Raw genomic sequence first — 15914 nt, forward strand, 5'->3', positions numbered from 1 at the left:
AAACCAAAGACAGCTGGATAAGGACAAACACAAGGCTCAGGTCTCCTATTCTTCCATGTTGCATGAGTATGGCTTGACCTTCTGATGCAGGGACATAACCCCTTTTTAACTGCAAATGTGCAGTCTAGACATGGGATCTCTGGAAAGGCCAGTTACCCAGCAACTCAAAAACCAAGAATGTGGAGCTCATGGATGTTGTGGATAAATTAGGCAGAAGAAGCCCCCAAAAAACTACAGAGAGCTGATCTTGAGTACATCCTTCTTACTGGAAGAGGTGGCGTTGTCTAGTCTCAGTTACTTGTCTACACACCCCAGAATGGCTCCAGAATCACCACTGTAGAATTTGTCACATATTGACCCTGGCTAGAGAGTAACTCAGTGACAAAGGCAAAAATTAACTGCACTTCCTTCTACTGTATCTCCCAGTCGGTACTCTGGAATCATAAGAACAGATACGTTCTGAATCAGCTTTCTCGTCGACAAAATGCACTTGTGACAAAAATATAATACATCGATGTAGGTAATTCGAGGATCTGCTAAGATAAGGTAGTACTCAAAATTAATTTGTAATAAAGGGTAAAAAATTGTACAATATTGGTTAGTAAAAACTTTGAGATGACTAGCCAACATTCAATTTGGCAGAAATAATAAAAACAAATGACTTTTGAAATTAATAAATGTTGTCAGTTTTTATGTTTAATTTATTAAAATTGGTTATTACGAACCACTATACAGAAATATAATTATATATACATATTCATAGTACATTGACTAATCGATTTTAGGTCACAAACATCTTAAGTAATGGAACACATATTTTCCTTATTTGCTGTAAAAATTAGGTTTTTTATTTTGTAAATTGTATTTTGGATTTGGATTTAACACAAAACATTCATTTCCTGAGTAATAGAAACCCTTCTTTTTTTGGCTGTCACCAACATGTACAGGAATGAGAATCAAGTCACAATGGACAAAATGCTATCACCACTTATCAAATTGGCTTAGTTGGGAGGACAAAATAAATTTTTATTTAGCTTTTTGCTAAAGTGAGCAGTCTCACTTATGCCATGTCTCCTTGTAGAAATTCATCTTAATTTGTGTGAACTAAACTAGGAAGGAGACAAGGATCCTTCTAGGTGGTAAATGTAAAGAATGACCCTTCTAACTTCAGTAAAATAAAGAACAATTATTTTCCAAGGACAAGTACATGAACAGTGTGTAGTATATAATTAACAACTCTCACCCTGATAATTTCTATAGACTTATCTTCATGTAGGAAGTCAAATTAGTTCTAAATTCCCCACTCTTCATTGATGCCTTCCTAGCGCCGTAAGGATTTCGCCACTACTACTTTATTGGTATTTGGGGCTTCACTGTTGGCAGCTGTCCTGGGCATTGAAATCATTAGCAGCGGGTCTGGTCTCCACCCACTTGAGGTCAGTTGTGCCTTCTGTCCACTCAACTCCATTTCTATTTTGGAAAATAAAAATGTCTCCAGATACTGCCTGTGTTGTCTAGAGAGCAGAACCTTCTTAGTTGAGAATCAGCAGCCTAAGCAATGACTAGTAATTAATGTAATTTGAAATAACAAAAAAATATCTTGGGGGGAGGGCTCGAAATTACCTTGTAATTCATGGTTGTACTTCCTATTACTGACTTGGTAAAGAAAAATGCTTCCATTAACAGGACATGAGGTAATTTTCTCAGGTTAACTTTGTATTGTATTAACCATTAATATAGCAGAGGTGGAACTTTAATTCCAATCACCAATATTTTTGAGTCAGAATTAAGATAAAACTTTAAAAATACTAGAATTTTCCAGAGACACCCTAATATTCTGTTGGCCACTTTCCTAAGTGATTTTATAGAACCCACTCTAGTTAAATCATGGATAATGACTAAAAGAATGATAAAAATCTTAATAGAAATCCAATACTTACATAATATTATATACGTATCAAAAGTGAGGATTTAATCACTGACTATTAGGTACAGAGAGGCTTAGAAAGATGACAAAGTTTAATCTCTTGTTACAGATGATTCAACTATGTAGAAAGCAAGATATATTACATAAAATGATAAAGATACATAAAGTTCAGTTTTTATTTTTTTAAGATTAAACAATATGCTTCGTACCCAGGGAGGAACAGAGAAAGGAGGTGAAGAAGAAAAAGGACTCCTTATAGAACTGTTGAATTATATATCATTCTTATTATTTCTACAACCAAAGTAAATTTGGTATTTATTTACAACACATAAATATTACCTTACATTATTACAAAACATCAAAAAGGGTTTTGACCAGGAGCTTGTGCTTGTTGGTTTAAAGAATCTCTAGATTCTTTAAAAGTACAATAACAGATTCTGAAATGAAAAGTATCATCACATAAAATCTGAAACTAGTTCAATTCTCTAAAGACACATGCCAGAGAGTCAACCAGCTAACTGTGTTATGCCTATACAACACTAAGAACACATCATTGACTTATATGAGCAAATAATATATTTAGGAGGAAAGATAAAGTAGATAAAGTTCAAGGTGAGCTACCTAGGTGTCCTAGAAACCGAGTCAATTAGAAGGTGTATTTGTTATCATTTCTAGAGTCTCAGAGATAGTATAAATTTAGGAAAAGTGGCTTTTATCTGAAATTTTATTGAAAGAAATCAGCATCCTAGATTGATGACTTAGCAGAGATACAAATGAAAAAATCATGTTTTTCCACAGTTAGACACCAAATACACAAAAATGGGAAGACACTTTCTGGGATAATGCATACTAATCCCATGTTTAAAGAGAGAGTACTTTTGAATTGCCCATTTTTAATTAATCAAGTGAATTCTTGTGGTTGAACTTACCTAGACTGGATCTTAGAGTACAATATGCATGCACCCATGAACACGCACATGTGCGCATACACACACACACACATACACACAGAGGCTACATGTTCTTTTTGCCCCTAGGAGATTGAAATTTGATTTCCAAGTTAGTGGACAGTTTGGCAATTGAAATCAAACTGCTCTGCTTCTCAAAACACTAGGCATGAGGGTCGTTTCTTCTGATTGGTTATCCCTGGAGAGAAGTAAAGAGCAGAGGGAGAAAACACTGTGGCCAAATGCACCTGAGCTGGCTGCTGGATCAATGGTCAATGTCAGCAGGGCTCTATTTAATGAAGCTGATACAAGCGTCACCGCCTTGCAGACAACAGTGGGTAGCGCTGGTGCCAAGGCAGACCAAGCAGAATCTATTGGAAGACAAAATAATTGCTTCATTTTGTGGTACAAAGATATAAATCTGATTTTTGTGTACATAAGAGCTAGCTTTAAATCCTTAACTGGAAGAGAGCCTCACACAGAACATGATAAAAAGTAAAACATGATAGAAAGAGAAAGTGCGGGGCAGTCTGGTTCACAGAACTCCAGGAGAACTGCTAAGAGGGCTTTATAGTCAAGCCACTCTCGGGCTCTGCAGGCAAACACCCACCCAAAAGCATGCTGTCTCTGACACAGAAAAAATAGTTGTTTTCATTTGTGCTTTTCCATGATAAAGTGTTTTGACAAATCAATAGAAGCAGGGAAAAAACCTACTGATGTGATTTACACCTAATTTATCTCATTATTGCCTCATGATTATGGGGGAGCCTCAGCAGGGCACCCTTCCCAAATGCTATATCTGGTATACACCTGAGAGTTAAAAGGAAAATGGAAGTGACAGAACTAATTCAGAATATCTATGAGATGTTTACATTTTTTTTGAATTTCCTTGAACTGCCTTTGTGCTGGCAAGTAGAATTATGAGGCAGTGATGTCCTTTAAAAACCTATTTTTAAATGTTACTAAGATTAAAATTCAGCCATAAGTTCTCTGAAGTATTAACACAATGCAGCCTAAAATTAAAGAATTTAGATGATAGCTATAGCATTCATGCACATTTTCAGAATTCTCCAGCAGAATCCACCTTAGAGTTGATAAAAATATATTATGCTTGTTTTTAATAAATAGGATAAATTGATCCCTCACTAGATCATTGACATATCAATAAAACAGACCTGAGTAGCTTCGAAGCAACCCTGCTGCAGTAAGTAGAATAGTGGAGACTCCCACTTGTTTCATAATCTAGTGAAATGGATTGTGAATTCAAGTTGAAGGTCATCCAAACTGTAGTCATAACTTACTCCAGTATTTTAGAGGCACTCTCCTTTGAAATGAACCACTTTCCCTGTACTTTTACCAACATCTCAATATTCTTTCTAAAATACCCCCCCTTTTTTTTAAAAGATTTATTTATTTATTTATACAAGCACTGGGTACAGTCAGAAGAACAGGAGGGTGAGAGAGTTCACCAGAGCCAGAGCAGGGAACAGAACAGGCAGACTGACGAAATACACTGCTGAGGGGAGAAGCGGACGCGGCAGGAGAGGTCTGTCGCGCCATGTGGGACCCTCGCTGTCAGCCAGGGATCGAACCAGCGTTGTAGAGGCTGCAGGCAGCTTTGCAACCCAGCGCTCAACTGCTGTGCCACCAGGGGAGGCCCTAAAATCCCCCTTTTCCTAATACTTTTCCTCCACTGATTTTCCACACAAACATTTAAGTATTTAATGGACAGATCATTTCCTCTTGCCTCTTTGTGGCTGTGTGATCTAAGGCAAGTCAGTATTTTGATTGCAATTTGCCTAATTTTGTTAAAAATGAGGAAAATATTAATGACTACTTGATGAAGTATTCACAAAACTGCATATAAGGAATGTATCTTAAGTAACATGCTTGGCACCCAAGGAAATCAAATTAAATATAAGTACACTGCCTTCTTCTATCTCTTTGATCACTATTAACAGAAATCTTTCCAGGATGCTAACAAGCGCCTTATCTATCAGACTCCCTTCTCCATCCCTGCTGTCTGGCTTGTAGTTCAAGCCACCACTTCTCCAAGTCATTCATTAATCAAATTCCGTACCTAACATACCTGTTGGGCAGGCGTTTCTCACCTTTATTTTTATTGAGCAAACCAGTGAGAAAGGGACAATAAAGAGTAAAACAAATGTCTTAACTCATCTTATTCTACTTCTTTTTTTTTTAAAGATTTATTTATTTATGCATACAAGAGCTGGGGTACAGGCCAGAGATGCAGGGGTGGGGTGGGGAGGTGAGAGGATTCACCAGAGAGAGTGGGGAACAGAACAGGCAGACTGACTGAAACACACTGCTGAGGGGAGCAGGGGGAGAGACAGGAGAGGTATGCTGTGCCATGTGGGTTGCTCTCTGGCCCTCCAGCCTGCAGAGGCTGAGGATTGCTTCATAGTATGGTGCTTAACCCCTTGCGCCACCAGGGTGGCCCTATATTCTACTTCTTTAATCCAACTCTAGTTTCTCTTAGTTGATTCCTCTGTTGTCAACATGCGTACGAGAGTTGGAGAGAATTTAAAATAAAATCTGACTTTCAATGAATTTGGGAAAACCCTTCATCCTGTCTGGCCCTCAGTTTTCTTAACTGCTAATTGGGAACACTTTTATTTATCTTGTAGGAATAATGAGATTTACATATGCGTGTGTATTCATATATTTATTAATCAGTTCATGTGTGCAGACTCTAAAATGAGTATCTCCATATAACTCAATTTGCTCCATTTTCATTCAAAATGCATTGGGAAACAGTCAATAGCATCCAACACAGATCTTGGAATGCGACAGATTGTCCTTTTTCATGATAACGGAGCTATTCAAACATACATTTCAGATTGCTGATGATATATTAGTATAAGATAAAGAAATGTCAAAAAATAACATAGCCACTTGAACAATGCGGGCATTAGGGACACCCACCCCCACACACCTGAAGATCCCTTGTACCCACGCGGTGGGTTTCAAGGCAACATGGATACCAAGACCCATGGATGCTCAAATCCCTTTATAAGTGGTCCAACATTATCTTATGGCTAAAATATACTATCACTTTACAATCACATACACATATCTACACATGCACACACACAGACTAATGATTCTTTAATATTACAGGTTACAAAGTTAGCTATTTTCCACCACAATCTGGTATGATCCTAGTATGTAAGGTAGATCCATTACTCTTATCAACAGCCTGGCAGATTTACCCCATTAAATTTACTCAGCTGTAGAAGAGATGAACTCTTGCCCTAGGTGATATGGTTGGGACTTGAGGTAACTATGCCAAGTGAAATGAGCCAGAAAGACAAAGACAAATATCAGATGATTTTACTCACATGTAGAATATAAAGAAACAGAACAAGCAAATGAACAAAACAAAAACTGACAACAAAATGGTTGTTACCAGAGGGGAGGGGTAACAGATGGGGGAAAAGGGTAGATGATGTCAATTTGATAGCAGTGAATGATAGTGGCTGTAAAATGGTAGATACATTTATCAAGGTGTGAAGCTGTCTCAAGAAACTTACATGGTATTTTAAACAAATGATACGTTAATATAAAAAATATATATTTTCAGGCACAGCAGCACTCCTTATTATGTGAAAAGAACATTCAAACTATCTGCATGAGAAGCATATTATAGTGATAGGAGTGGAATGTCAGCTAAATTTTAGACTCACAGTTCAAAGAAGGATGATGACTATTCCCTTATTTTTTTTTTACCTTTTAGGTTTTTTTAATTCAAAGACAGAAATTTATGTACAAAGAGGAACATGTGAAAATGTTCCTTCTTTAATATATATTTTAAAAACTACTACTTAGTATCTGCCCAAGCTCTGTTATCATCCTCCACTGCTTAAATTCTCAGGCTTCTCCAAAATGAAATAGTTATAGAAATGAGTAAAAATTGTTACTGTAGGTTAAATGGTTAATGAAATGAACAATGATAGGTATTAGGAGAAAAAGATCACAGATACATAAAAATTTTATTGTATTCGTTTTTTAATTTTATGTTTTATTTATATTAGGATATTATACAATTTTCAAAGCTAGTAACAGAATCTTTTAGTATGTGTATTTGAAGCATAACAAAATAAAAGTATTTCACAAAAAGTCCATATTACAGTACTATTGAAATATAAGGCATGGGATAATTATGTAATTGTGGGTTATAAACATAATACATTAATTTTAAAGAAAAACATTTAATATGAATAACATTTTGGTTAAAATAAATATCATGTAAATGTTAACAGCAACACCTGAAGTATATGGATACAAGAAAGGTGTTTTGTGACAGATACTATGGAGAATGGCAAAGCATTCATGAAATATCTTTCTAAATTTACAATCATTGCACATTGTTGAGCACTTTATTTATATTGGAGTACCCTTCATTCACCATTCCTAAACCTCAGCATACAAAGTTACCCCTCAGTATCCCCTGGGTAACCTGTACCAATGGTTAAATAAGGTTTAGAATCAGATGTACCTTTCATTTTACTGATTCTCCATTCAATTAAAATGTTTTACTTAATCAACACAAAATTTATTTATAAACAGAAGTATAAAGAGAACATTTTGTAGGTGATTATAAAAATTAAAACTTTAATCATCTTCATAATTCTTTGAAATGATCCCATTCTAAATTAAAATTTTTTACACAGTGGTTTCAGGAAAAATATAAACAATTAGATAAAAAAGATACAATATCAGAAACAAAAAGCTTCTACATGTAGAAAATAATGAATTTCCCTGATCATTCAATTCTTCCCAGCTATTTCCTTTAGCAGATATATTCACTAAAATAAAAGCTTAAATCTTTGCTTAAAAGTCATTGTTAGCAGGTAAGCTAATACAGTTTAGAGCTGTGTATTTTTAAATATTGCAAGAAAAAGACCGTTTGAATCACAGAACATTTCATCTCCATTACATTACATTAAAATGGACATGACACCAATGGTCAACTAAAAACAGTTTTACTACTAGAGATAATTCTCTGGGTGCTCAGTAAAAATGTTGTAAGTCATTAGCACCTGGGAAGAACAATTCATCCAGCCCTCACATATGATCAACCAGGTTTCATCTACCTATCCTAAGAGATAATCTTCCTTCAGATACCATAACTGATTGACAACATAACTGATTACGTTCTGGGGAAAAAAATAGCTTGTATGTTTTTCCCTTTACATATTTTTTAAATGTATAAGTTATTTGAAAGTATTCAAATGATTGCAGGAAAAACACCTATATGAAAAAACAAAACCCAGCAGTTTTATCAGCTAAAGGTAGGTGTCCTCTGAACACGAGGTCTTCATGTCAGCAGGATTATGGATCCCGAGGTCATGTGGTGGCATGGCGCCCGCCACTCAGCCTTTTGGTTTCACAATGCTGTGAGGAATTAAGTGGTCACCACTAACAGGAAGTTGTTAAGGGAAAACACATCTCCACAACAGTATTTAGGAAACTCAGCCCATTTCCTTAAAGTAATTGAAGCATTATCATCTCTGTCATCTTCATTCATTAATACAGTACTTTGCTTAAAAGCTTCTCAATAGAAACGTTAATCTCATAAAAATTCTGGCTGTGGAACAATGGATAGTTTTCATTTCTTTAAACATGTTCTACAATTACAACCTTGTCCAATGAATTGAAGCTGTATCAACATTCACAGATACGGGCGCAACATACATCCTTTCTTCCTCTCAAACAAGACAGAATACATCCATCCACACAGGGTAGGCCAATATTTTTAAGTTTAAAAAAATGTTTCAATCCAGGGAAAGTGTTGGTATACTAAAGATTTTTTAAAAGGTTTTATGCTCAGAAAACATTAATGAATAAAATGCACATACAATATAAATAAGTTGAAGAATATAAAAAAAATTCTGAAGGGGACCAATCAGAACTTCAATAAAATCTATGAATAAAACATATGCTTACACTACAGTGTACAATTATGAGTATAGCATTTAAATTTATAAAGAAATTGAAGTATAGTACTGCAAGATTATTCAGAGAATATTTTTCAAATGTACAATCAATAGCAAAAACAAAAAAGCTTGGGCAATGTGCAAGTTTCAAAATTACTATCACACCAGCCAAACAAATCCTTAACCACTTTTTAAAGGGATTCATTTATACCATTTTAATGCAAAGAAACTATCAAAGATATTAAAATAAAATAAAGCAAAAAACTCTTCAGTGTCTGACTCACATTTTGTCCCCAAATCTTTTCACATTTAAAAGTTGCATTTTGAATGTATAAGCAAAGAATTTTAAAATGTTTCTCAAATAGTATATGTCTACATTTATCTTAATTATATTTGAAAGCTACAATGCTAAGAACTAAAACACATACTTCAAACTGTTACAAATAAAGTCATCACAAAAGTTCACAATTGTGTTCATTTCAAATGTCCATAAATGACTAAAAAGCAAACAAGTCACATGTTCAGACACTTTCCCAGCTGGGGAGTCAGTCCTGCTGAGTGCCAGGCTGCACCTGCAATATTGGCACTGCGAGTCTATCTGAACACAAATTTATCAGCAGAAAACTCGTAGGCCTGAAAACCTATAGCCACTAAAAACCATTATGTTATACTTACTCTCCTAACATGTAATTTGATTATTCCAAAGTCATTTGGGGTTTTGCAAAAAGGTAACTTAAATTGGTACAAAATGAAGCTTATATGAAAACTGGTTAAGGATTCAAAGCACATTGGCTCTGAAATATTAATCTTAACACCCAGACAGAAACAGGGAGGTATGATTTGCACAAAAATACTTTAAGTTATTTTGGTTATATTCTTCATGATCTTCCACATGTTTAGCTGCTTGTGGTGCATGCATGCATCCTCTTCGCTACGTCATAAACATAGGTGATATCTGGTCGCTTCTCAGGGTCTGGGTTGATGCACATATTCACTAACTGTCGTAGCTGCAGAGAGAGAAAAATAACACGCTTAAGAAGACCATTTCAGTTCGTAATTAGGAGTGAAGAAATTCTAAATATCTACAAATTTACAAGAAAATGTACATTTACTGAGTAAATGTTCACTTGACTAGAAACAAACATGACTATTGCCAGTGATTTTATAGTTAGTTGAATGTTCTGAGAAGTATATTTATTGGTAAGTATTAATGTCAATCAAGAAGTATTTTCCACAATAAGAGGCTTTACATGGCCGTATTAACTTTCAGAGAAGATTAATCAGAAGACAGCTTTCTAAAAACAATAGTTTTTTTTAAACTATAAAGCTCCAAATTAACTGTAGATATATACACACTTATTTGCTATAAACTTACAATCTTGATTTAAATTCACAATCTTGATTTAAATTTCATAATTAGTTACATAATAAATTTATATGAGGCAATTAAGATAGAGGTTATCACATACATTCATCATTAGCCATTATATATAAATATATAAAAAGTTTTTAACTAGTTTATATTAGATTAGAATTGGGGTAGGGGAAGCAGTCCTGTAAACTAAAAATAAGGCAGCTAAGAGTACACAATGGAGAAAGAAAAGTCTCTTCAACAAATGGTACTGGGAAAACTGGCCAGCCATATGCAAAAGAATCAAACTAGATGACTATTTCACATAATGTACAAAATTAACTCAAAATGACTATAAAGACTTGGCTATAAGATCTGAAACCATAAAACAGGCAAAACACTCCACAACACTGGTTTCAGGGATGTCTCTGGGGACAAGGGAAAGGAAAGCAAACATAAACAACTGGGGCTACATCAAACTAAAAACAGTGAAAGAAGCTATCATTAAAAAAAGAAAGACAACTTACAGAATGGGAGGAAATATTTGTACATCAAACATTTGACAAGGGCCTGACATCCAAGATCTGCAAAGAACTCATATAACTCAACAAAGAAACAAATAATCCAATCAAAAGTGGCAGAACAGCCCAGAAGTTCAAAGACATACAGATGACATCAGGCACATTAAAAAAAAAAAAAAATGCTCAGCATCACTTATCAGGGAATTACAAATCAAAACCACAATGAGATACCACCTCACACCTGTGAGGATGGCCAACATAAAAGAGACCAGAAACAAAAAGTGGTGAGGATGTGGAGAAAAAGAAATCCTTGTACACTGTTGGTAGGACTATGAACTGGTCCTACGACAAACAGTACGGAGGTTTCTCAAAATAGTAAAAATAGATCTACTATGTGATCTAGAATTCCATTCCTAGGTATTAGTGCAAAAACACTAATTCAAAGTGATACATGCACTTCTGTGTTCACTACAGCACTATTTACAATAGCCAAGTTAAGGAAACAATGTAAATGTCAAACATGGATAAGTGGACTAAGATGATATGACATATATTCACAATGGAACACTACTCAGTTATAAAAAAGAAAAATGAACTTTTGACATTTGCAACAACAGTGATGGAACTGGAGGGTATTATGCTAAGAAAAATAAGTCAGAAGGAAAAAGACAAACACTGGATGATTTCACTCATATGTAGAATACAAAGAAACAAAACAAAGGAATCGACAAAGTGAAACCAGAACAAATCTTAGAACTGACTGTGGAACTGAGGCTACCAGAGCAGGAAGGGAGGGGAGCAAAAGGTAAAAAAGGAGGCTCAATGGAATCTGGTGGAGGATTATGGGTACCTTGACAGAGTGTGGGGTAGTAACATACATCTGAAGGAGTGTGGGTCTCTCTAACTCTCTACCTCTCAATGTTACCTCAATAAAAAATAATATAATAAAGAATAATAAATAGCAAGCAAGTTAAATTATAAGTAGTTTTTGAATCCTCAACTGTATGTTGCAATATTACTGTCTTCTTTGTACAGATGACAGAGTAGAGGTTACTTATTCACATTGCAGGGGGAAAGGTACATCCTAATGAGTTAAGAAAACAAACATCCTTCCATCTGATCCTAGAGCCATCCAGTAGAAGAATATGGGATTTCATTCGTAATTCTAACTGCCATAGGTCTGTGAAACTATGTGTAACACTATACATTATCTTTCACAGACCATAAGCCAAATGAAGAAGAGAGTCAGCATTTTTTGCTTTGTAAGCATGTCATTAGGAATAATTCAGCTACTTTGAAAACTTGCATTAACTCCTTCTGGTCAGCATATTAACACTTAATTTAAAAAAATTACTAGTATAATTTCATCAATTTCTATCATAAAAATAACCTTCATCTTGAGGAAATGAATGGTGATGAAATCTGTGGGCTGCATCTGTTAACTGTGCTATGGGGCAGGCTAATGTCACTGGGAAATGTCACGCTGAAGCAAGTGTGCAGGAGGCTCGCCAGACTAGGGAGGGTTGGGAGGAGACAGAACAGTTGAGCACAGTGCAAACCCGGCTGGTGCACGGCACTTGGTCGAGATTAGTCAGTCACTGTCTCTGGAGATTTATTTCTCCATCTATTAAATAGGAAGGGTGGAACAGATGACCACTAAGGGCTCTTCTAACTCTAACTCCTAAAATTTTATGATTCAACCAGAGTGAAGTTTAATGATTCAACTTCACATTTGGAAATTCGACAATGTTGACAGTTGATGTTGCAGCTACTGAGAGGGTCTGAGCATTTTCATTCTTTGTAACAGAGCAGAGAAAAGCATTAAATATCCTTAAGGGGTACAGTAATACACAGGCATTTTAGAGTGGTGATCTAACAGAAATTTAAATAAGAAGTTGGCATTTTCTCCATTAAAATGAGGGGGAAAATACATCCAGTTATATATAATGCAGAAAATAACAGAAAAAGCATTTATAATAAAAGTCACATTTAAAAAGATAATGCATACTAAAAGGCAACTTCTTTAGAAATAGAAAAGGATAAAAGGAGCATAAAGGGGCTTCCTTGGTGGCCTATGGGTTAAGTCTCAGTGTTACCACCAGGACAATCCCTGAGTTTGATCCCTGGCCAGGGAGCTGACTCATATATGGCACAGCAGACCTCTCCTGTCTTACCCGTCGCATCCCTCAGCAGTGTATTTCATTAGATCCGCCTGTTCTGCTCTTCGTTCTGTCTCGGGTGAATCCCCTCACCCTTCTACCTCTGGCCTACACCCTAGTTCTTCTATGGAAAAATAAATAAAATCTTCAGGGAAAAAAGGCAGCAGCAGAAAGGATGAAAGGAAAACTGTTGTCCAAAATGTCACAGTGCTTAACCAAAACACAAGCAGGTGCAAGAACAATTCTTTGAATAAAGCTGCCACATCCTTCAAGACAGCCTGAAATCTTTCTTTTCCTGCCTTCTAAGCAGAGTAGGGTGAGATTTGCAACTGAATATAGCAAATGGTGGGCCCTGGAGTTCTTCTAGGAGAGGAAACCAACCCAGATTAGAGATGAAATGATGCAGTTCATCTAAAAAGGCAGTAGTTCTCTAGAGTGACAGATGAGAACCAGGAGTGATAAAAAAGGAGGAGATAAAAGAATAGGTAAGGAGTGAGGAGTGGGAGCAGCAGCGAGCACGAGAGCAAAACAGAAATCGCTCAGGAGACAGAGCCAGCACAATGCAGTTCCCTTTTCTCTCCTCATTCATGTCACTTAATCTCCATTAGAAATGTAGTTTATTTTGTCTTCAAGATTTTTCTTTTTGAGAGGAATTATTAATTTGTCACAATATAAAATGAGATATCAAATATGCAAACCTCACTGTACTTATGAATCAGGTTACGTTGATAACCAACTTATGTTGATACACTTTTTCTTAAGCTTTTTAAATAAACATTCAACCAAATAAGAAACCAAAACCCTATAAAATTAAAGTATGTTTCAGCATCAATTCCAATATTTCCAGAGGATCTACTGTTTCTCAGAGAGAGTATGTTGGCATTTGGGGCACTAAGGATAAATTGAACCACCTGTCCACAAAGGAAGGCTTATTGTCTAGGATGAGAAGTGAAGGAAATGACTCATTTTCCTTCCTGACAACCTGACCCTTCTTCCCCTCCCTTGCCATTCATTCCTTCAATAGAACCTGATTATTTATTATGTACCAGCCACTTTATTAGGTGGAGGGATAAAGCAGTGAATGAAATATACAAGTCACCTGCCCTTACACAGCTTGCAATCTAGGGGGAAGACAGATTAACAAGGAAACAAATGTGAGACTAAGAAACTCATATAAATAATTCAATTTATAAATGACAAAGTGATAGGTATCTCAAGAGATCTAGTGAGACAGAGGTAAAAAGACTCTGCCCAGAAGATGCAATGATTCTCCTCCTTTTCCTGCATTCATTTCACTCAGTTGTTCCTCCTCAATTATGGAGGTGACAATCCAAGGAATGCAGCTGTCACCTGGGGTCACCATGACATCCATGTGGATACTCTGTCCAATACAACATTTCTTGATTACCAGGCCTTAATACTTCCATACCATTTTAGTATCTGCTTCCCATAAGCATAGCCTATTCTTCAAAATGTTGCGCGTCACCTAAGAAAAGTCAGCATGAGCTGCTGTCCTGCCAGGTCTCTCACCCTTCCTCAGCCTATTTCCAGCCCCCTTCCTCCCAGTCAATCCTCTCCTTTTGAATGTGCCATTCACTTCCAATCTGTCTAGACCTCACAACACAGTTCTTAAGCCACTTTAACCACTTGGCAGCACCATTACTAATCAATCTTTTTTCTCTTCCCTAGACCTATCCTAAAAGTCAGGGACTGCTGGAGAAAATCCCAGACAACCCACAGTGTGGAGTCACCAGTTCAGGTTTCCAACTGCAGCTGGACCTCAGAGGCTGTTTTGCAACTCAAATGTTATGCCTGATGAGCCCCAGGCTGCACAATGGCTGCTGTGGGCACCCTCCTGCTAACTTCCTCCCATCCACACCCTAACCTCCAGCCTCACAGGAAAGCCAAACAATCTGCTTATGCTTCCTCAGCCTCTTATCCCAACATTTTCAATCCCAGCTACATCTGATTCATCTTTGCTGTTCTATTGTCAAAGGAATTTTTTTCCTACTCTCAATTCTATCATTGGAATCTCTTCCAGAAAGTGAATACACAAAATTGGATGTAAATGAATATTTAATGAGTGAATGAGTCTATCATTCCTCTTCTACATTTTCAATTCCTCTTCATTTGCTGATTCTTTGTCATCATCTATTAGTACAGTTAAGTATCTCTCAGATTAAAGAAAAAAAAATGCATAGAACCACTGCTAACTACTTGTCCCCTCTAATTTATTTGCCTTACAGCCAAGTCTCTTTAAGTGAGAAAAACTATACTTACGACGATATCCAGTCCCTTGGCCTATTAAATTAAGTCCTCTAAAATCAATTTCTCATTTCTTCTACTCCCTACTAGTACTTCGAAGAAACTGCATTGGCAAAGGTCAGCAGTATATGCCAGCTGCTAAATCTAATAGCTCGACCCCACGCCTCTCACGTAGCTGGCGCTGTGTTTGCATTCTTTTTTTTTCTTTTTTCTTTTTTTTTAAGATTTATTTACACAAGAACTGGGGTACAGTCAAAAGCACAGGATGGTGAGAGGATTCACCTGAGGGTGAGGCAGGAGAGGTCGGCTTCGCCGTGTGGGTTGCTCCCTGGCTGCCTGGGGATTGAACCAGCACTGCAGAGGCTGCGGACAGCTTCACGCTGCCACACTCAACCCACTGCGCCACAGGGGAGGTCCTGTATTTGCTTTCTTGTTGAGAGTCTCCTCTGGCTCATGGCACCATTTTGGTTCTCCTCTAACTTGTCTGCCTTTTTTCTCCCAGTTTCCTTTGCAGGTTTATCTTCTGACAGCCCTCCTCATACTGGTATGCTCCCAAGTTCTTCCCTCTACTTCCCTCTTTTCCTTTCCACTCTGCTTTCTAACCCTAAACAACTTCATTTACTTCCATGGCTTCAAAAGCTACCAACATGCTGAGCAACACAGACACATGTCTTCAGCTCAGACCTCCCCATAGGCCCCAGTCACTTATTTCCAACTACCTTCTGAGCCTGTCTATCCACAAATACCTCATATCATAATGTTCAGAAATGAGGTCTTACTAAAT

General features: G+C 36.6%; 1 protein-coding gene across 2 annotated transcripts in view; it reads right to left on the minus strand.

The window, feature by feature from the left end:
• Window positions 1-6890: 6890 nt before the first annotated feature.
• Window positions 6891-15914, minus strand: part of NEK7 (NIMA related kinase 7) — a 129860-nt gene continuing 120836 nt past the window's right edge. For both annotated transcript variants that reach the window (XM_037497221.2, XM_037497222.2), the window contains exon 10: window positions 6891-9841. In XM_037497221.2, coding sequence (XP_037353118.1) covers window positions 9731-9841 — 111 coding nt within the window. In that variant the 3' untranslated portion in view covers window positions 6891-9730. The remainder of the gene's footprint in view (window positions 9842-15914) is intronic.

This window comes from Talpa occidentalis, unplaced genomic scaffold (genome assembly GCF_014898055.3).
Source record: "Talpa occidentalis isolate TD23 unplaced genomic scaffold, MPIMG_talOcc4v2.1 talOcc4.8, whole genome shotgun sequence".
Lineage (NCBI taxonomy): Eukaryota > Metazoa > Chordata > Mammalia > Eulipotyphla > Talpidae > Talpa > Talpa occidentalis.